Source organism: Vanessa cardui, chromosome 5 (genome assembly GCF_905220365.1).
Source record: "Vanessa cardui chromosome 5, ilVanCard2.1, whole genome shotgun sequence".
Lineage (NCBI taxonomy): Eukaryota > Metazoa > Arthropoda > Insecta > Lepidoptera > Nymphalidae > Vanessa > Vanessa cardui.
The window spans coordinates 14,830,823-14,853,891 of NC_061127.1; the positions used below are offsets into that span (position 1 = coordinate 14,830,823).

General features: G+C 35.1%; 2 protein-coding genes across 3 annotated transcripts in view; both read left to right on the forward strand.

The window, feature by feature from the left end:
• LOC124530041 (forkhead box protein K1) overlaps positions 1-13,831 on the forward strand; it is a 64,987-nt gene extending 51,156 nt beyond the window's left edge. The window contains exons 5-13 of one of the 2 annotated variants that reach the window (XM_047104016.1): positions 882-1,037; positions 1,575-1,730; positions 3,260-3,371; positions 3,915-4,023; positions 5,215-5,310; positions 7,084-7,186; positions 8,157-8,256; positions 9,095-9,147; positions 10,061-13,831. In XM_047104016.1, coding sequence (XP_046959972.1) covers positions 882-1,037; positions 1,575-1,730; positions 3,260-3,371; positions 3,915-4,023; positions 5,215-5,310; positions 7,084-7,186; positions 8,157-8,256; positions 9,095-9,147; positions 10,061-10,073 — 898 coding nt within the window. In that variant the 3' untranslated portion in view covers positions 10,074-13,831. The remainder of the gene's footprint in view (positions 1-881; positions 1,038-1,574; positions 1,731-3,259; positions 3,372-3,914; positions 4,024-5,214; positions 5,311-7,083; positions 7,187-8,156; positions 8,257-9,094; positions 9,148-10,060) is intronic. The other variant, XM_047104017.1, reaches the window with a different exon arrangement.
• Positions 13,832-20,555: 6,724 nt separating this feature from the next.
• On the forward strand, positions 20,556-22,406 carry LOC124529911 (lipase 3-like). Its single transcript, XM_047103849.1, has one exon. It carries the CDS (start codon positions 20,774-20,776, stop codon positions 22,283-22,285), a length of 1,512 nt encoding a protein of 503 aa, XP_046959805.1. The 5' UTR covers positions 20,556-20,773; the 3' UTR covers positions 22,286-22,406.
• Positions 22,407-23,069: the final 663 nt, after the last annotated feature.

Consider the following 23,069-nt stretch of genomic DNA (forward strand, 5'->3'; position numbering starts at 1 on the left):
AATATGATCTTTACACAAACGTAATAACTTGTAATATCATATGACCTAATATATTCGCAAATTTGACGCGTCTATTTACATGCACTTGCTTTCTCTGACGCGTGAATCTATAGCGACCAATAGCGTCGAATGGCGCGATAGGGAGCTATTTCTATTGGTTGTGTAAATCGGCAGTAATCGGTTTTATTTTAATTCCATTGAATTTTCCGATGCTACATCTAATTTGTGTCGTACTATACGATCATAATGAAAAACGTGAAGTTAGCGTGGCTTCCCTTTCCTGTGAGATGAATATTAGTTCAATTTTGTGTTTAATGTTAGTCAACAGAAAACCTTATCAGCAAATGTCAACTTGTCGTCAAAATTTACCTCAGTGAAACACTTATATAATATTTAATATAGATTATGTATATATTGTTGTAAAACTTATTATCTTTTATTATATCATTTACTATAGATTATGTATATAGTATTTTTAAATGAAAAAAAAAAGATTGGTGTTGGCTTCATCTTCCAAGAGGACCACTAACTTGAAGTCCAGTTAGATCTGCTGATGTTTAGTAAAATTATAAAATATTAGACGTCGAAATGTATAAAAGTTACATGTAAAAAAGGCACTGGCAACTGTGAGCCCGTGGATGTTGTAAATTAAATTAAAAAAATATATATTGTACCTCATTACTCTGTAGTCGGCTCTCTTTTTCCATGATTCAATTTAAAATTTATATTTGTTGTGTTCGTTCGTTACTGTTTTGTTGATAGTACTTAAAGGCGGCAATTGATGTCATACTATCATAAAAACATTGGTTATTTCTAAATTTGAACAAATATATACAGATATACATATAGATGTATGATATATATTGACTTGTTGTCCTCAGCTACGCCCAGCTGATCGTGCAGGCGGTGGCTTCGGCCCAGGACAAGCAGTTGACTCTGAGCGGCATCTACAGCTACATAACCAAGCACTACCCGTACTACCGCACCGCCGACAAGGGCTGGCAGAACTCCATACGTCACAATCTCTCGCTTAACCGGTCAGTTGGAAGTATCTTTACACAGGTAGAATAGTAGCCAAATGGGTCACATGATATATGATATGACAGAGTGATCGCTTTCGTCTGTAGATATGGCATAACTTGTATAAATGGCAATCGTCATTGGCGGATAAGCTGTCCACTAGAGTGAGTAGCTTGTTTAATTGCTGAAGATTTCGAGGTCATGGTGCAAATCCCAATAAAACTTTTTTGGGTTTCATCTCGAAAAATTATTAGCATCAGCTCGGTGACCCAGATTAACACAAGGTAGAGTTAAATGTTGAAGGGTTATTGAGGCAGATACACAATATGTGTAAAGTAATGCAATATATTTACTTCCACCACTGAAAATTCCTGATCAGTAAACAAATTGGGCTTGAATTTAATTGTTCAAGTTCAAAAATAGTAACAGTTTAAAAATAACTAGACTATAGACCAATTATAAGAATAGTTTTTCTTTCTAATTAAAATATCAAAGCAAGTGATCACCAGTCTTTCAGTAATGTTTTAATAGATGACGTGTTCCATGAATTCCAGGTACTTCATCAAGGTGCCTCGCAGCCAGGAGGAGCCGGGCAAGGGCAGCTTCTGGCGCATCGACCCTCAGAGCGAGGGCAAGCTCATCGAGCTGGCCTTCCGCCCGCGCCGCCCGCGCGGCGTGCAGTTCCGCGCGCCCTTCGGCCTGTCCTCGAGGTGCCTTTATATCATTATTAAATTGGAGCGTCTGTTTGTTATATTGAAACAGCCCTTTTTTACTCAATGCATTTATATGTTTAAATTGGAGTGTCTGTTTGTAATATTAAAGTAGGCTACTTTTTTACTCAATGCGTTTATATGTTTAAATTGGAGTGTCTGTTTGTAATATTAAAACAACCCTTTTTTACTCAATGCATAGAGCAAGGTATATACGGTACATAAAGCAAAAAAAAATTTTTTACAATTTTTGTCTGTCTGTCTGTTTGAATCTTCTAATTTTTGGCTGGACCGATTATGATGGGATTTTTATTGGCAGATAATTGATAAAATAAGGAGTAACTTGGCTACTTATAATAATAAAATTGGAGCGTCTGTTTGTTATATTAAAACAGCCCTTTCTTACTCATATACGGTCCATATACCATAAATAACATTTTTTACAATTTTTGTCTGTCTGTCTGTCTGTTTGATTCTTCTAATTTTTGGCTGGACCGATTATGATGGGACTTTTATTGGCAGATAACTGATATAATAAGGAGTAACTTAGGCTACAACAAAGTAACATTTTTCTCAATTTTTGTCTGTCTATCTGTTTGATCCTTCTAATTTCTGGAATGCTGGACCGATTATGATGGGATTTTTATTGGCAGATAATTGATATAATAAGGAGTAACTTGGCTACGATAGTATTTTTTTTTTGTTAAATTCAATCGCGTACAAGGTCGCGGGCACAGCTAGTATAAAATATGTTATATAAAAATGTTAGCGGGCATGAGTGCTGATTTTTTTACTTTGATTGATAAATAAATGTCCTTGAAAACTTTGGAGAAATAAAATAAGTACTTTTAAAAACTTTTTCTAAAGTTAATTTTAATCTGTTAATTTCCCACTTCAGGAGGAGATTTTTCATTAATTCTGCAAATTACACCCGACATCAATTAGTTTATAAATTTCCCGCGGCTAAAGTCGCAGATTAAGTTAGTTTTAAATAAGTTTAAAATAGACTGAGAAGTTTATGCCTAGCTCAGAAGTCAAAGATTACATTCACTGTAATTATAAAAACAATGGGTCTTCATAAAAGCAATCAATAATAATAATTACTACAAAGTCCTATTGGAAACAATCATACATCGCCTTTGTATAGTTAAAGGCAATCAATATGAATGAATATAGACATAGTACGACACAACGTAGATGTAGCATCGTCAAAATTCGTAAAAACGATCACATACGAATTAAGTACGCTATACCAAATTATAAACATTTATTTCTCATGTGAATATGATCTCTACACAAACGTAATAACTTGTAATATCATATGACCTAATATATTAATCAAATTGACACGTCGATTTTCATACACTTGCTTTCTCTGACGCGATAGGGAGCTATTTCTATTGGTTGTGTAAATCGTCAAGAATCGATTTTATTGAATTTGCCGATGCTACATCTAAGTTGTGTCGTACAAAACGTGGGGGAAGTAGTGTCGTGTGTGTGTGTGTGTACTGACGTGTGTGTGTGGGCAGGAGCGCGCCCACGTCGCCGTCGCAGGTGGGCGTGTCGGGGCTGGTGACGCCCGAGGAGCTGTCGCGCGAGCCCACGCCCGACCTCTTCACCGGCGAGGAGCACGACCAACAGGTACCTCTTACCTACCTCTCTGCGACTTGTGTTGTTCTTTCATTTCCATAACACTAAATATCTACAATTTTTTTGATGGTAGTTTGATAGTCAATCCATAGATATATGTCTGCTTAGACATGAATATTGTGATCAATTGGAAATTTTGTACTAACTAGAAGATGTCAGTTTGGATAAAACTACTGTAGTTACTGAACCAGCTCGTTTAATTTTGTTGATTGATATATGAAGATGCTGTACCAATCAAGTTGTTTCTTTTTACTTTCCTAATTGGTTTTGCAATCTCTTAGATTGAAATCCAAAGGGGCAAGCTTATACAGATTGAACCTAAATTCGTTTTTTAACTGTGGTTATTACAAATACTTATAAGTGTTTGTGTTTGTTTATGTTTACCCAATAGTCAGGGGCCATCTGAAAATCAGTGCTGTGCACTAGCACAGCTTATACCGAGATGAACCCCTTACTACCTACACTGTATTCTTTTCTCCTGTATAATCTATGTAATGTATGTGTGTAGCAAAATAAATGGTTTTTATGTCGCAGCAAGCCGGACAGCAGCGGTTGAACAATAACAACGGCAATAGCAGCCAATCCACGCAGTACCTGTTCCCCCAGCGCAGTGGAGTCAGCCAGAGCGCGCCGGGGTCACCAGGTAGGTTTATTTTTTTTTTTTTTTAAGTTATAGGTTGGCGGACGAGCATATGGGCCACTTGATGGGAAGTGGTCACCATCACCCATAGACAATGACACTGTAAGATATATTACCTTACATCGTCAATGGGCCACCAACCTTGGGAACTAAGATGTTATGTCCCTTGTGCCTGTAGTTACACTGGCTCACTCACCCTTCGAACCGGAACACAACAATACTGAGTACTGCTATTTGGCGGTAGAATAACTGATGAGTGGGTGGTACCTACCCAGACGGGCTTGCACAAAGCCCTCCCACCAAGGAATAGGAATTGCGTACTACTTGTCGCCCGCGACTTCCCTCGCGTTTAAAGGGTCTTGACGACCTCCGTGGTCGAGTTGTGTGTACACCGGTTTTCATGGGTACGCCACTCCGAGGTCCTGGGTTCGATTCCCGGCTGTGTTGATGTAGATTATTAGTAGTTTTCTATGTCGTCTTGGGTCTGGGTGTTTGTGGTACCGTCGTTACGTCTGATTTTCCATAACACAAGTGCTTCAGCTACTTATATTGGGATCAGAGTAATGTATGTGATGTTGTCTCATATTTAAAAAAAAAAGGGTTTGGTTGTCATTTTATTAGGCAAAAGCCTAAGGTCTTTCCTTGGAGTTCAAATTTGCTTCATACCAAATTTCACCAAATTCGATTCAGCGGTTTGGTTGAAAGAGCGACAGAGAGCGAACTCTGTCTGAGTCACTTTCTATCATGAATTATTGATAAAGCTAGTTCGGTACCAGCTCGACTCTTCCCAACTCTTCAAGCAAAAATCACTATTAAGCGATAAGAAGTATCTCCTTGTTTAAAAGGGTCGAGAATTCAGATTTTATTATATCGTTCATTTATATATATTTGACGACCTCCATGGTCGAGTGGTGTGTACACCGGTTTTCATGGGTATGCCACTCTGAGGTCCCGGGTTCGATTCCCGGTCGAGTTGATGTAGATTACCATTAGTTTTCTACGTTGTCTTGGGTCTGGGTGTTTGTGGTACCGTCGTTACTTCTGATTTCCATAACACAAGTGCTTTAGCTACTTACATTGGGATCAGAGTAATGTATGTGATGTTGTCTCATATTTATTTATTTATTTATAATAATTTATAATATAACCCAAGGGCTTCGGCGATGATAAAAATGTAATGTGGTGTGTGCGCAGGCGCCGGCGTGTCGTACGGCGCGGGCGGCAGCGGGCTGGTGATGGCGGGACACCAGATCACCGTCGTCACCAACGGCGCCGGCGGCGAGCGGGAAGGTAATATACCACACATTATTTTTTTATTTCTTAAGGCCTACTTCACAAGGCTACCTGATAGCAAGGCAATATCACTATCAATTGTACTATAGTCTGTTCGCGTTAAGAATGCAGTGAGTTGTCATTGTTTACCGGCCTGACTCCGCCCCCTTTGACCAATCAATTCTTTTCAAATTACAAAGTCAAGTTCACATTTAATTAATTTTTAACTGATATTTTTATAATTTATATATCTATATTTAATTTATTCAAGCTGTACACGTAATAATTAATGTAACCAATAGCTACTAGATGACGTTATGACAAAATATGTAAATTTCTACATCGCGATGGCAAGATTCACAAACGATTGTATATAGTGTTAAGAATTTTGTTGATTAAACACCACCATTCGATTTTTTACTTTAAAGTGTATTTTTTAAATTAATTATACTTAGTCTTTAAAACAAATATAATTTGTTGGAATTTTAACACAAATATGCATACACCTTCACCCTGCTGTTAAAAAAGATTTGATTGGTCAGGGGGCGGAGTAAAGCCGGTAAACAATGACAACTCACTGCATTCTTAACGCGAACAAACTATAGTAATGTTTCTTACACTGGCTCACTTACACTTCATAACGAAACAAAACAAAGTATTCGTGTTTGCCTACCTAAGTGGGCTTCCATAAAGCTCTGTCACTTATAGACCGGGGGGTGATAATGACAAAATATTTGGTCATTTGTACCAGTATGGCGGTTCTTCAGGGGTCTAATTAATAATAACGAGTTTCGTACGATTTGTTCCACAAAAATGCTTGTATTTTCACTCGTTATTTATCCGACGCGTTCGATTAAAGCCCACGCGATTGGGCCGCCGGTGCGAGCGGTATGACCATCATTTTCCTTTTTGCCTTTACGTACAATTACAAATGACCAAATATTTTGTCATTATCATCTCCTGGTCTATTAGTTAATATTATATGTATAATATAATGACATTGGGGATTTTTAATATTTTTTTACGGTGGTAGTGTTGATCACTTATCATCAGATATATATTAAAATATAATTCGAAGTGTCTTTACTTATTAATAAAATCTACGAATGGAATGCGACAAGGATTGCTTTGTATTGGCTGTTTAAGTTGAAGGTCAAAGGTGTGTCTGCATATAAAGTGGGTAATTACTGTTGCTGGGTTTGTGTAGAGGATAATGAAAGTCACTAACTGGTTCAAGATTAATAACGAGACGGTACAATTATACCGACCTGATAGACACTCTGTTTTACATATGCAATGCTTCGACTTTTATACATGATACATGCGAAAGAATATGAGATACACAGATGTGAAATATTTTAGTCATAGAATATGTAACTTTAGTATAGTACGACACAACTTAGATGTCGCATCGACAAAATTCGTAAAACCGATCACATCCGAATTAAGTACGCTATCCCAAATTATCAATATTTATTTCTCACGCGAATATGATCTTTGCATAAACGTAATAACTTGTAATATCATATGACCAATATATTCGTCAATTTGACGCGTCGATTTACATGCACTTGCTTTCTCTGACGCGTGAATCTATAGCGACGAATAGCGTCGAATGGCGCGATAGGGAGCTATTTCTATTGGTTGTGTAAATCGGCAGTAATCGGTTTTATTTTCATTGCATTGCATTTTCCGATGCTACATCTAATTTGTGTCTTACTATAACTGTTTACTTTAATACCTATTTGCATATACGACACATTAGTATAAGTGGAGTGCTTGCGGTTTCAGAGAAGTACGTGGTGGGCGCGGCTGGCGGCGGACTGGTCACCATCCCCGAGGAAGAAGTGCAGGCTGCCAATCTATTGCTGCATCAGCACGAGCCCTACTACGCGTAACTATACCACTATCATACACTTATCTAGTAACAGCCTGTAAATTTCCCACTGCTGGGCTAATGGCCTCCTCTCCCATTAAGGAGAGGGCTTGGAACATATTCCACCACGCTGTTCCAATGCGGGTTGGTGGATTGCACATGTGGCAGAATTTCTATGAAATTTGTAACATGCAGGTTTCCTCACGATGTTTTCCTTCACCGCCGAGCACGAGATGAATTATAAAGACAAATTAAGCACATATATGTGGTGCTTGCCTGGGTTCGAACCCGAAATCATCGGTTAAGATGCACGCGTTCTGACCTCTGGGCCATCTCGGCTTATACACTTATCTATTTATTATCTATAAACAATTATTTGCAATAAAGATTTATGGTGTTACCAAAATAGACAAAATCCAATATATTGTATTTTATTTTTTGTTATGGTATAGGTTGGCGGACGAGCATATGGGCCACCTGATGGTAAGTGGTCACCATCACCCATAGACAATGACGCTGTAAGAAATATTAACTATTCCTTACATCGTCAATCCACCACTAACCTTGGAAACTAAGATGTCATGTCCCTTGTGCCTGTAGTCACACTGGCTCACTCACCCTTCAAACCGGAACACAACAATACTGAGTACTGTTGTTTGGCGGTAGAATAACTGATGAGTGGGTGGTACCTACCCAGACGGGCTTGCACAAAGCCCTACCACCAAGTAGATTGTATTGCTTTATTCTTTAAAATCTAATAACACGTTAATTCAATTTATAAAATCGGAAATAAATAATTACAGATATGCAACAGTGAAATTTTTTAAAGTAAAAAAAAAAAGTAAAAGTAAAGTAACAGCCTGTAAATTTCCCACTGCTGAGATAAGGCCTCCTCTTCCATTAAGGAGAGGGTTTGGAACATATTCCACCACGCTGTTCCAATGCGGGTTGGTGGTTGGTTTTTAAAGTTGTATGTGAATATTTCCAGTAACTACAGCGGTGAGGAGGGTTGCTCGTCGTTGGGCGGGGAGCTTGTGATCGAGGAGGCGCCTGACGACCCGCCGCATAAGCGGACCAAGCATCATCACGTACGTCTCAGGGGTCACCTTTAACTAACCTTAGATACAGACCCTTGCTATATAATGCACTACAGATAGTACTCGATTGATATAATTCCAGTTAACTAAAGCACGACACAACTTAGATGTAGCATCGGCAAATTCAATAAAACCGACTACTGCCGATTTACTCCCTTGCTATAGTATGCACTAGAGACAGATAGTACTCGATTGATATAATTCCAGTTAACTAAAGCACGACACAACTTAGATGCAGCATCGGCAAATTTAATAAAACCGACTACTGTCGATTTACACAACCAATAGAAATAGCTCCCTATCGCGCCATTCGATGCTATTCGTCGCTATAGATTCTCGCGTCAGTTCAACATGACAAAGCAAGTGCATGTAAATTGGCGTGTCAAATTGACGAATATATTATGTCCTATGATATTACAAGTTGTTACGTTTGTGTAAAGATCATATTCGCATGAGAAATAAATATTGATAATTTGGTATAGCGTACTTAATTCGGATGTGATCGGTTTTATGAATTTTGCCGATGCTACATCTAACTTGTGTCGTACTATACTAATATCCAGTTTCATTTTATTTCTAAAGTATCTATAATGAATTCGTCGATATTTATTAAATTTTTTTCTGCATAAAGAATATATAGATTGTTCAAAATCTCGGCCAATGACTTATCAAAACAAAGTTCTTTTTTCGCCTTTATTGTGTGCTGATTAATTAATATTAATAAGTAATTAATTGGAACCAAATTACGCTGAAGATTGTGCTAATATTGTAACAGTATGATTTTAATTATATTATGTTTCGGTTTTAACCGCGATCATGTCTTCTTTAGCCGGACCCTCCCAGCCGCGACCTCGGCCGAAGCAACTCCGGCAAAATTAAAAGGTATGATCGCCGTTAAAACCCGAAACATCACTAATATTCAAGGCTAATTTTAATGTACAATAGGCTATTTGACAATGCGAAAAATAAATCGTGAATTATTGTCATCAGTGTATATTATGCTTAAAAATGGTTATTTAATAACGAAACTTGAAAATAATACTTAATTTATTCAAAAATCCATAAATAAAGATGCCTTTTTTTCAAACGTTTCTCACGTGACACAAAATTTGCCGGGCTTATGATGAAGTCACTTTCTTGTAAACCTTGCTTTTCTACTATATGTAGCACAGATTAAATTACAGCAAAGTGACGTCACCGACCCCATTGCAGCGCCATATTGTCCGAGTATCGTTTTCGCGCGTTATTTAAATATGGAATTTTTAATATGATATTTTTCGGTAAATATGTACTAGAGTCGAGATGGCCCAGTGGTTAGAACGCGTGCATCTTAACCGATGATTGCGGGTTCAAATCCAGGCAAGCACCGCTGGTTCATGTGCTATATTTGTTTGTCTTTATAATTCATCTCGTGCTCAGCGGTGAAGGAAAACAGTGACAGTCGTGAGGAAACCTGCATGTGACAAATTTCATAGCAATTCTGCCACATGTGTATTGCACCAATCCGCATTGGAACAGCGTGGTGGAATATGTTCCAAACCTTCTCCTCAAAGGGAGAGGAGGCCTTTAGCCCAGCAGTGGGAATTTACTGGCCGTTGTTGTTTGTTGTATGTACTAGAAATAAAAAAAGTCAACTTTGACTGGGATCCCTTAATATCTACTAAATATTATAAAATGCATTTTAAAAAGCAGTCAAATAGCCTGTTAATGATGTGGTGAAAGAAAGAAAGAACACTTTTATTTGGGACAAGATGACAATTGGTACAAAATAAAAAGTAAAAATATGTGTGTGCAGGTATCGGATATAGAGGAGCGGCGCGCGTACTGACGCGGCGCCGGCGGGCGCGCTGTAGCAATAAATAGACAGTGACGTTGGAGGTGAATTTTTAATTTTGAACCCTAAAGTGTTAAGCATAAAGTGTCGTTTCGAGTGGTTTTAAGTTTTACGCTAAGTAAGGCATATTGCGTTATTTTCGTTTAATTTTAGTTTAAGTGGACTTGACGTTTTGACGTCGGATGAGTTTTTTTTTTTTGTTGTTGTTGTATACATTGCATGTGTGCTGTGACTTTGTACAGTGATCTTCAGATATATGAGCTTTCTCTAACGGTTAAAAATGATACATCAAGTCGGAATAACGACTTTATGTTAGCACGTACTAAACAAGTTGTTGCAGTGTATTTGAGGCTCACTGTACAATTTTTTTCTTCAAAGTGCAATCATACAGTATAATTTATTGTGTTAGTAATATAGTATTTGGCCAATTAAGCACTAATACATATATAATAAGATATAACACATATAATGGTCACTGAAGAAATATACAGATGCATATTAGACGATAAATGGAATGATTATTTTAACACAGACATATTAAAAAATATAAACAAAAGCTACAGTATCGAACTTATTCGAAATTGATCGATGTTATATAGAAAATATAGTAATTATATTATTTACTGCATCACGCAGTCCATTCATTGTATATTATATGAACGATGAAATGAAAATTTATATAATGTTTAATTATATCACAGAACTTTGATGCTAGTATACACTTGTCTGTAAACAAAAGTGTCCTTCAGCTAACGCTTTGGAATCTTTGCTATTTAAACTTAAAGGACCTCTCGGAAAACCCGTAGTTAAACGGTTTGCTTGTCCCATCTATGTATTGAATTAAATTATTAAAAAAAAATAAAATGTAACGTCGTTTTATAAAAATTTAGATTTCTCTCGCGTTATAATAAAAACCCCTAAAGTAAAGACTTTGATTATAAGTGAAATTACGAATTTCATGAAGTACAATGTATTAAAGTAATTGATATTGTTGATAACATACTAGAGGAATACAAAAATGTTTAATAATGTTTTGTTGAAACGTTGCACTGACTTTTATAAATTCTTAAAGAATATCTTTAACGGACATGATAGAACTTGGCACTAAGCGTGACTCTGGTGCCATCCGGTCTTTTATTTCTTTCTACTACTGTAGAAGTGAAAAAAATATTTTTTTTCACAGTATATCATCAGTCTTACTGAAATTGTATGGCTTGAGAACTATGCTTGTATTAAGTTGCATTTTATTTTAAATAAAAAAATAAAAATATTGTGTTGCCAGCTAATCAATTTTTTTTTGTGGTTATTAAGATCTTTGACTCAAGTAAAGTTTCTAAAGTTACGGATTGGTATATAAACTTCAGTCACCAAAGTAACGACTATTATTATTAGTTACAACAAATGTGTGGCGCCAGCGTTACGCTGAACGCTAAAGCCTGAGGTGGTACCTTTATAATATGAATCTACTTAATATAAATTAGCTGAATTCAGTTAGATCAATTTACAATTGCGAGCGTATTGTACAAATACCATTTATAAACTTACTAGCTAAATATATGACTTGAACTGTCAAATGATTGTGACGTATGTGAATGTGTCACAGATAATAAAATAAAATGGCGGGAATATGCCTTTAAGCAATCGTTATTAATAAAATATTATTTCGAAAATATGATTTCCTTATTTGCAATACAGTGTAAAAATATAGAATATAGATCTTAAGTTCGATTCTAAGTCTTATTTTAACTTGAATAACGATCAAATTAGTTTAACGAAAATTAATAAGTTTATATAAAAAAGGAACCTATAATTTATTGCACTTTAATGAAGACTCCATCTTGTGAATGGTTATTGTTTCCATACTTTGTTTTTCTTGTGAAAAACCAAAGAGGTATATAAAATAAAATCGTTGTTGTTCCACTGAAATGTTATTTTCTACGAAATACCAAATTTTAGCTTATTCTATATAGAGTTTTCCAGAACACAAACATACATAGTAATAACTTTTACCAATTTTTCGGTTTCATTACAGATGTAAGAATGTTATTATAAACACTGGATGTATGTATGTTTTTGTAGTGTTGCTATATTAAAAATACTTCGAAACTTTTCGAGCACATTTTTTTATTCTATGCTACATAAATACCGAACCTTTTTATCTACGTAAAATTCAAAAAAATTATACAAAATATATTTTGTCGATTATGACGAAATAAAGCATCAGACTAAAACAGAAAACATTTTTTAAAATTGCAACACTGGAAACTTTTTTTTAATAAAAACATTTCGATCTAATAATGATCAGAGCAAGAATATTTTGTTAAAATTACAACTCTCGGTTTTGGTGTAAAAATATACATATATAGAATAAATATTATATAATAATGAAAATTGTAAACTAATGTTTATTTTAGCACTATTATATACATATAGCATATGTGTACGATGGCACCTTAGTGATATGTACTTTATTAGAATATTTCAATATATAACTATCCATATATTACGTATATGAATGAAACTTTATTATCTAAGCCTTTTTCATAAAGTATATTAAACAGTTTTATAATATTTCATTGTTTTCATATGGTATATTGCCATATTTTAAGCCAGAATTGGTAATGTTCTTGTTTGCAACTTATTTGGAACAATTAAATAACCTTTTTGTTACAACATAATTAATAAATAATTTACTTTTACTTTATGTATGACGTCACTAAGGTACCATCGTATTGATAGTAAAATTCACAAATGTGAAAATAACTTAGTAATTTAAATTTAGCATTTAAATTGTAAAATATCCGAGGCTTTAGTACGAAATGTTTGTATCTGTAGCGCTCCCGTTATTCGAATATACGCGATCCGAGCGCACTCGTGCCGGCCTAGCCGGAGAGATGTGTCGAGGTTATATATATGTTTTGTGTGTACGTTAGATATGCGTTTTGCCCCTTAGTGTCTTAAACGGCTGGACCGATAATGATGTAATAATAGATAGGTCAATATGCTGTTCTATGACATAAGAGTTGTATGTTTGTGTGTATGAGTGAGAAAAAAATTTTTATTTGAGTATTAAACAAAATGAGTTGTGAATTTATTTGATGTTAACGTCTAAGTTTCATCCGAATAGGTCCAGTGATTTCTTATTTCCTGATTAATTTTAACACATTAAAGACAAGGGAGCGAGTGTAGTGTATAAATAATATATGTAACGCGCACTGAGGCTACATGACTACACAGATGATGAAGCCTTGTCATTAAATACCATTCAATTTCATTCATTCGTTCTTATTTAATTAAGCAATTTTTTTATCTGTGACATTAATTTTTTCTGTTTTAAATTTTATTTCGAAAATTAAATTTATTCTAAATTTGAAAAAATATATTTTTGATTTTATAATTGATCGTAAATAAAGATAATGTAATTGCGTATTGTTCATCCATCGCCATAGTGAGAGAGGTAGTCATGTAGTCGGCTGCGACCTAACTATCAATACGATATAAGGCATTTAAAATGCTTAATAGGTTTCTAACGTGAGACGTCACCGTAAAATCAACTTTATTTCTATTGCATTAAAGTTGCTTATCCGCGTGACTCCGTTGGATAATAGTATGTAAAACAATTTTGTTGTGTATATTGCGTATGTTCGGTGCGACGTCGCGTCGTTGTGCGGTTACCCGTACTCGATTTATTATTGACAAATTTTAAGAAATAAACGTATTTTATCTCCTTTATTAATTGGTTTTATTTTATATCCTAAGTATTCGCTTGTGGCTTTCTAATGAATGAAAGAATAATATCCACTAATTTATTTAGTTACTACTGAGTACATTTTTAGGCAATGACCTATTTTAATTTGACGAAGGCAGATCAACGCTATTCTGTACCGTCACGTTGGCAAGAACGCTATACAGAACTAATTACTATTATAGACCAATTTTCTTAAATTAGGGTGTTGGTTAGTGTGTACACCGGTTTTCATGGGTACGCCACGCTGAGGCCCCGGGTTCGATTCCCGGCCGAGTCGATGTAGATTACCATTAGTTTTCTATGTTGTCTTGGGTATGGGTGTTTATGGTACCGTCGTTACTTCTGATTTTCATAACGCAAGTGCTTCAGCTACTTACATTGGGATCAGAGTAATGTATGTGATGTTGTCGCATATTTATCATATTTCTGTGTCATTCAAAAATGTAACCTATGCCCTTTCTTGGAGTTCCAGTTTCCTTCGTGCCTAATTTCATCAAATTCGGTTCAGCGGTTTGGTCGTGAAAGAGCTACAGACATACAGAGTTACTTTCACATTTATAATATTAATAGGGATACTGTAGATTTATTAATTGTAGCACCATATTAAAATCAAAGCATTCTTCATTACTCAAAAAATCACTTTTAAATCGTCATGTTACTGTATACTGTATATGTAAAACTACCCTGGTTAGGAAAGTAGATTTTGCCGAGATTAACCGGCAATGATGTGCTAGATTTTTTGTAGTTATAATAATTATTTCGTGGAATATTATATGCCATCAAATACGAAATCTCCTATTAACTTATCCTGTCGCCATGAAATCGCACATCAGTTCAAGGCTTCTGATTGTTACGTACTTAAGATTTTCGTAATATCTGCTTGTTTGGTGTCAGCCAGGGTCCCCGATTCTGCTAGCGGAGCGCTGCGTAGTGTAGAATGTTAATTAACTATAATTCGTGATGTACCATTTGACGACGTTGCAAAATAAGTCTGAGTAGGTATGTTTTAAGTTCGTCACGGTAGCGATCCCGAGGCGTGCGCCGAAAGACGGAGAGGGTACCGCTGGTTTTTTAGTGGGTAAACCCGGTGTGCTTGGGCGTACTCGGCGTTCAGGGCTCCGGGGAGTCCCACACCCCCCCCCCCCACTTTCCATCATGTGGGGGAAGCGCGTAATGCGTTTTTCCAGCGAGAAAAAAAAGGTATGTCTTAACTTGTATTAGCAGGCTATTACTATACATGGTTTTATGTGTTGCCTAACTAAAAATATACAGTAAATAGTATTTTATCCCTTAAAAACTTTGGCGGCGACATATTTGAACTCGTTATTTATATACATCAATTTTTTCGTATCGAACATTCTCAAAATATTATGAAACATATAAGCAACAAATTAACGGTGAAATTATAAACAACTCAAGATGACCCAGCCAAGTCTCGAGCAAAACCGGCACGACCATACCATCTTTTCTCGAAACGATTCGCGGCCGTTTCATCCCCCCTATATCTTCGAAGTGGATAAAGCTAGGAGTTTGGGTTTTCTGTGACTAGTAGTAGGCATTAGAATAAGCTTAAGTTCGAAATTACATGCCAATTGAATTAATAGTTTAGGATTTACGATCGATTAAAGTTACGCGGTTTTGTCACTCACTGACTCACTGACCGATCATCAAAAATCTAAGGTACTTCTAGCAGACTTCGAAAACTTCAAATTTTGCATCGAGATGGGTCATTTGCCACATATAAAGGGAAAATTATAAAAACATTAAAAAATAATATACCATAGAAAACAATTACATTTAATGTTTTTGGTGGGATTCTAGATTGTTTCAATTACTATTATTTACTATTTCATCAATTTCTAATGAGTGTTTTATTTATAATTTATATTATTTTATGTTTTGTGGAAGGGTCTATGAAATGGAATTGTCTGTCGTGAATACAAAACATCGAGTTTGATTTAAAAATACGTAGCTTCAGTATTTACAAATACTAACGATGCAATTACCTCAACAAATGAGTATTCTGATAACGCGTTGTGAGTTAACGAAATTTGTGAGACGAAGCATGCGTGTATTACATTACTCGCGCGTCAAAGGATTCTTTAAATACGATATTATTTTCTCGTATACAAACATTATTAATTTCATGCCTGCGCAGAAACCAAACATACACGATTAGAAATAAAAATTAATATAGGATTGATTAACACAATAAAAATGTATAGTATTTAAATAACCTATAGTATTTAAAATAATAAAAATGGACTATAGAACTTTCACATTTTAGTTATTGGGGATATTAGTGCTGCATAGCAGGGATAGTATGCTGCATAGTAGGGAATAGTGACCCGCCCCGTATTCGCACAGGTGCAATGTTGATCGTATATATACTACAGAGTTTTTCTTGTTTTCTTACTATATTGCACATGTATTATATACAAAAACCTTCCTGTCGAATCACTCTCTTTATTAAAAAAAACCGCATCAAAATCCGTTGCGTAATTTTAATGATCTAAGCAGCGGCGGATTAGGCTAAGTAGGCTGGAGCCTAGGATGGCAGATTTAGAGGGGCGGCAAATTTAGCCCAAATTTGTTATTATCTTACAGAAATAAAAAAAATCATATCATATAGGCGATGTAATGAGGACGATAGAACACAAATCATAAAGTTGCAATTTCAGAATAAATGTAATCAATATGATTGTGAACTAAACTAACGAATCGATTGAATAGTCTGCTAGCCTACTAGCGGTAAATTTGTAAATCCGCCACTGGATCTCAGCTTTCCTACATAGAGGCGGACAGCGGTAAGCGAATTTGTTTTACATAGGTAATGATTATTCCATTGTTTCAGACAGTTTCATCGTTGAATTATTAATACAATGCTCTCGTTAATTTGATGTATACTATTAAATTATAAATAAGAATAAAAAATCTTGGTAAACACTGTGAATACCTAAACAAACATATCAAAAATGTAAACATGTGGTAATCCATGCGTAAAAATATAATTGGTCGTTATATCTTTAAATAAATGTAAATAAACATCATTATCTTGAATCATTAACGTTTCAAAGGCATCACAATCTTTTTGATTAGAATATTGGGCAATTGTTATTCCCTGATTTTAATAACTAGGACATACATTATCGATGACATCTTTATGATTTCATGATTTCATGACATCTATATGGAAAGCGATCACCACCGCCCATGGACATCTGCAACACCGGGGGGCTTGCAGGTGCGTTGCCGGCCTTTAAGGTAGGAGTACGCTTTTTTTTTAAATGTTCCCAAATCGTATCGGTTCCAAATGTCTTAAAAATCGCGCTGTTGCGGATTTTCGGACATCAAGGTGGTGGGGGCGGAATTTTCAATTTTAACGAGATGTCCGAAGGTGAGCTGAGATAGCCCAGTGGTTAAAACTCGTGCATCTTAACCGATGATTGCGGGTTCAAACCCAGGCTAGCACCACTATATATATGTGCTTAATTTGTGTTTATAATTCATCTCGTGCTCGGCGGTGAAGGAAAACATCGTGAGGGAACCTGCATGTGTCTAATTTCATCGAAATTCTGCCACATGTGCATTCCACCAACCCGCATTGGAACAGCGTGGTGGAATATGTTCCAAACCCCGTGAGAAATTTATAGGCTGTTACTTTACTTTACTATACTTTATTTTTGTCCGAAGGTGAAATTCAGCAATCGGGGTTAATCCGAACAATTCCTCGGAACATTCTCCGTGAAAAATTCGGTAGAAGATGCAGTGATCCAATATCTAAATTAAATGATTAGATTCGACCTTACATATTAAGATAAATACAATACGGAAAAGTTTTGCTCATTATTTTATATGGCCATAGTACCCTGCTGGTTAGAAGGAGATTCAATATTTCCGAATTAGTTAAATACGCAAGAAATATTGTTTGGTACGTATTCCAGCGTCTTTGAAGACCAGTTAGCTAGGTGGAGACAAGCCCCGGTGTGGTGTTGCACTGTAAAAGATTTTATTGACATTCATAATATAATCAATTAATATGACAGTGTAGAATGTGTACGAATTTCCATTTTTTTTCTGCGTTTTTTGGTACGCAAATATTAGGTTGCGGGAATGGTTTGTCGTATTTTAAATATGCAGGTAATTTTTCTTATAAATAAAAAAAACAGACTGGTGAGTTAATGGAATTTTTACGTGAAAGATGGCAACAAGTTGTAACATATAAAGGTGCATTTATAATTGATTGATATTAAATAAATATTTTTATAAATGAATTCAAATAGTTGCTTTAAGCGAAAGTCGCCTGAGCGAATTTGCCAACAGCGGGAACTGTCCGCTGATCGGCGAAATGGCACAAAGGACTACGTCATTTTTAGTTTTAAATTATTAATTATCGCATTGTTATTAACATAGATATGATTTTTTAAATTATTTCCAATTTACTAACAATTTTATGGATCAAAGTTGTCCGAAATAAAACATTTTTATTTTATTTTTTAAAACATGACAGAACTTCGAGTCGAGAAGAGTCGAGATGGCCCAGTGGTTAGAACGCGTGCATCTTAACCGATGATTGCGGGTTCAAAGGCAAGCACCGTTATATATGTGTGCTTAATTTGTGTTTATAATTCATCTCGTGCTCAGCGGTGAAGGAAAACATCGTGAGGAAACCTGCATGTGACAAATTTCATAGAAATTCTGCCACATGTGTATTCCACCAACCCGCATTGGAACAGCGTGGTGGAATATGTTTCAAACCTTCTCCTCAAAGGGAGAGGAGGCCTTTAGTCCAGCAGTGGGAATTTATAGGCTGTTGTTGTTGACAGAACTTTCCCTCCAACCTATTAAATGTTAAAACAGCAAAAATAATAAATATTATTTTATAAATAGTAGTCTTAAAATTCATGTTTTTAAGGGCAACGCCTGCGCTAAGACCCACGCTATTCTTACTTTAAAATAAATAAATTGTCTGTGCATTTTTAACAAAAAGTATCACTTCTTCCTTAACGCAAAACCCCGATGACCTTTCAGTAAAATCGGGATTTCCTACGAACAAAAATTGTTTTGACATTTTATATCTGTCTCGAGTACGTTCAAGAAATTTGAAGTCAAAGGTCACAAAAACGGATATCGTTCCTTGTACTCTAAATGACTTCTGAGTTCGTAGAAAAGTTGACAATAATTTTGATTAGAATATAAAATTGTATAAAATTGTATTTAATAGTTCTTTCGACACCTCAAAGATTGCAAGATAATATAAGATAATCCAATATGAGAATGAGTTTATCTATAAGTAATATTATTACAAATGATAATTTATTTGTTTGGATGTAGGAGGTAAACTTTGGAACTTATGGTCCATAGATTCACAACTATTTATTTCGAAATCCTATGCACAAAAAACCAAATAATATAAAATACACGACAGATGTGCTTTGGTACACCACCAGTGGTATGAACAACGAATATTTAATTAAAATAAAGTGTTAATAGTCACTTAAATCAAATAATAAAGTCTCAAAAACAACAACAACAAAATTGTTTGACATTACATTACTATACTATAGTTAGTATAGTTTCATTGACCTTCTTAGTAATGTATATAACGGCATGGCTATTAAATAATATGTCTATTATTTTACAATCAAAATCGTAGCGCGCCTTGACGGGGCCCCGTATAAAAAAATGTTTGGGGGCCCTTAGGAAGGGTAAACATTTCTCATAAAAGTAATTGCATAAAATTAAAATTAATATTTATTTGTCATAATTAGCTATCTAGTCTATCTGTCATCATCATGATTATTTGTGTGTGTTAATTATATCTGTCATCTCTCATGTATCTGTTACTTACGTGCGTTCGGGGCCCCCGTGACTCGGGGGCCTCATATTATAATTGATACGGCTGATACGGCGGCAGCTACGTCCCTAATTACAATGTTAAGTTTTTATCTATCTTTAATAAGATAATGTTAATATATACACTATCTTTATTTTCACAACATACTAAGGTATGGTAGATTTAGCAAATTACTTGATACAAGTTAGTATCGTATGTGTTCACGTCTGTTTGATTAACAATTTGTAATTTGCATATTAATTAATAATAATCGTTGTTGTCCATAATAATCAATATAGTAATTTAGTTGTTCGTCGTAAATGGTTTGTATATCTAATATATTACTAAAAACATATGATATGTTATCATGTTATAGGGCATTTTTATAAACAAGACATTTGTAAATCAAGTGTCAGTAAAACTAATTTTAAATTGTCCACTAACCCATATTTGAACAGCGTGGCATAAGATCAGGTCTAATTCTCAAAGGAGATGTGGGAAACTAACAGGTCAATGCAAACAAAACAAAAATAAAATTTAAACATATTGGATATGAAACATTAGATGGTTTATTTAAGTTCCTACATAAGTATTATATTATAATAATACATTTATAATAATGTATTCTATATAGCATTGTTTATAATAATTAATTATTATTTATATCGTGTTTCTATGTATTAATATCTTTCATAGAAATGTAATTAATAGAATTATTAGAATTCAATGATATAAGTTGTTATATAAACAAATACACACTTTCTTCCCTTCCTTATTGCATGTGGAACAGTAAAAACATTACAAACTAAACATTATTATAACATCATTTTTATATCGAATTGTTTACTGTTAACGTGTTTATATTTTTATATCCGTTTACCCTTATCTCGTCCATGACACAAAATACGTCAACGCGTTTGTTATAGTTTTTATTAAAATGATAAATATTTCCAAACATTTGTGTCGTGCACGCTCGCACAGACAATGATTTCATTCGAATGACGCGTCGGACTCGATCGGCCGGCGGTCGGGGCACAGATACATAATACGAAATGTATCTCTCGAGGTTAGTTTAATTTAGCTTCAAACTATGAACACATACTTGTTTGTAGCGGTATTTTTTATCTCTGCGCAGCAAATGCACGCTTGGCCACTCGAAGTTGTATATGTACAGGATTTTTTCGAAAACCAAACCATGAATATGAAATCGTTTTTCGAGGAACAGAAGAATAAAGTGGAGAAGGCCTTCAATGCGAGCTACGAAGATGCCATTCGGATGAAGAATTCAGTGACGAATTACGTCGATGACAAGCAGAAGAAAATCAGTTCCGACATTAATAATTATGTTGAAAGTGTTAAGGAGAGTGGGAGAAAAGTGACGGATTCCTGGTCGTATCTGCCGACCGAGGAGCCCGGAGCTGTGATGGAGAATCCAGATATGTTTTTATCGGTGCCGGCTATAATAATTCGTCACGGTTACACTTGTGAAACACACACAGTTCTCTCTCAGGGATATTTAATTAACGTTCACAGAATACCACATCCCAAAGCTGGTGGGAAAATTTCAAAGAAAACTATATTGTTGCAGCATGGTCTGTTTGGTAGTTCTGCTGATTGGATATTAAACGGTCCCGATAAAGCCCTAGGATATGTTTTGGCTGATGCAGGATATGACGTTTGGATGAGCAATATAAGAGGAAATAAATATTCAAAGGAGCACGTGTCGTTGAAAAGTGATTCAAAGTCATTTTGGAATTTTTCCTGGCATGATGTCGCTTTACACGACATTCCCGCCGTTATTGATCACATCGTAAAAGTTAAAGGAGAAGCCGCCATTTCATACATCGGCCACTCCATGGGAACTACTATATTGTTCGCAATGCTGACGTTACGACCAGAATACAATGATATATTGAAGGCGGGTATTGCACTGGCTCCTGTTGCATATTTATCAGATTTAAAGTCGCCTTTGAAATCTTTAGCGCCAATAGCGAGTAATGTGGCATACATGGAGATGCTTTACGGGTCCCATGAGTTCATTCCTAAGGACTCAGTGTTGGGTAGGATGACAAAGTCCTGTGATGCTGATAGTATGGATTCTTTAGTGTGTAAAAATGTTGTCTTCTATATTTGTGGTTACAATGAGAAACAGTTCAATAAGACTCTTCTACCAGTGTTCTTATCGAATCTAGGTACGGGGACATCCTGGAAGACAGCCGTTCATTTTGCCCAGGAGATAATGGCGGATGGCAGTTTTCAACAATTCGATTACGGTTCAAAAGATAACCTGAAAATTTACGGAACAGAAAAGCCACCTAAATACGACATCAGTAAAATAACATTACCGATTACATTGTTTTGGGCAGAGAATGATTTACTTTCAAGCGAGAAAGACGTGAAACTTCTTTTCGAAAATCTACCACCGTCTTCGCGGCAAATTTATAAGGTTCCTGATCCAGATTTCAACCATTTAGATTATCTTTGGGCCATTGATGTCTCTAAATTAGTGAACGAAGAACTTATAAATACTTTAAATAAGGCTTATTCTGCCGAATCAGTGTCTCCGAGTCTATGGGAACAGCTTTTAGGGAGTGGAAAATGATAAAATACAAAATAATACGCCAAGTTTAAATTTAAGCGAATTAGGACGAAATTCGTCGACGAATTCAAATGTTACCAAAGACAGCGTAGACATTTTGTGAGAATAGTTCGAGGAGAATGATTTGAATGTACGTGAAAGAGTAACTTGAACAAAAGAGAATACGAGTACTGATATTCAAAGTTTATCTCGACACGCGTATGATTTATCGCAGTAGAAGCCAGTTACCTCCGTTGCAGCTGTTGTTCGTCTTGTGATATATATACTATTATATAGATATGTAGTTTTTGAATTGATTGTTTAATAATTATGATTATTTACGAGCTCTTTTTTAATACATAATAACTTTATAATCTGTTCTGAAAAAATTTAAAAAACTTTACAGTTACAGTTAATGACTATAGTTTTCTAAGTTAATTTGATTATATTATTAATTTAAATTTTATTATGAAATTAATAGGAATATTGTTTTTAGTTTTTGTTTTGAATATGCCATTCTTGCTCAATTATTGATAAATTTTATTTTTGTTATTGTATTTTGTAATTTCTAAAATATATCCAATTGAAGTTTTTATGAGCACTAGAAAAGTATTTCCATACTACATTAAAGCTATCACCATTTTGGAATATAGATTCTACCAAGAATGTCAAGAAACTTATAAATTATTGTCTTATGTCCTATGTATTATTTGTAATTAATTGAGTCACTCCTTTTTCGGTAAATAAATTAAAAATATATTTTGTTTAAATACAATTAAAATATTATTTATCACAACTATAACTACCA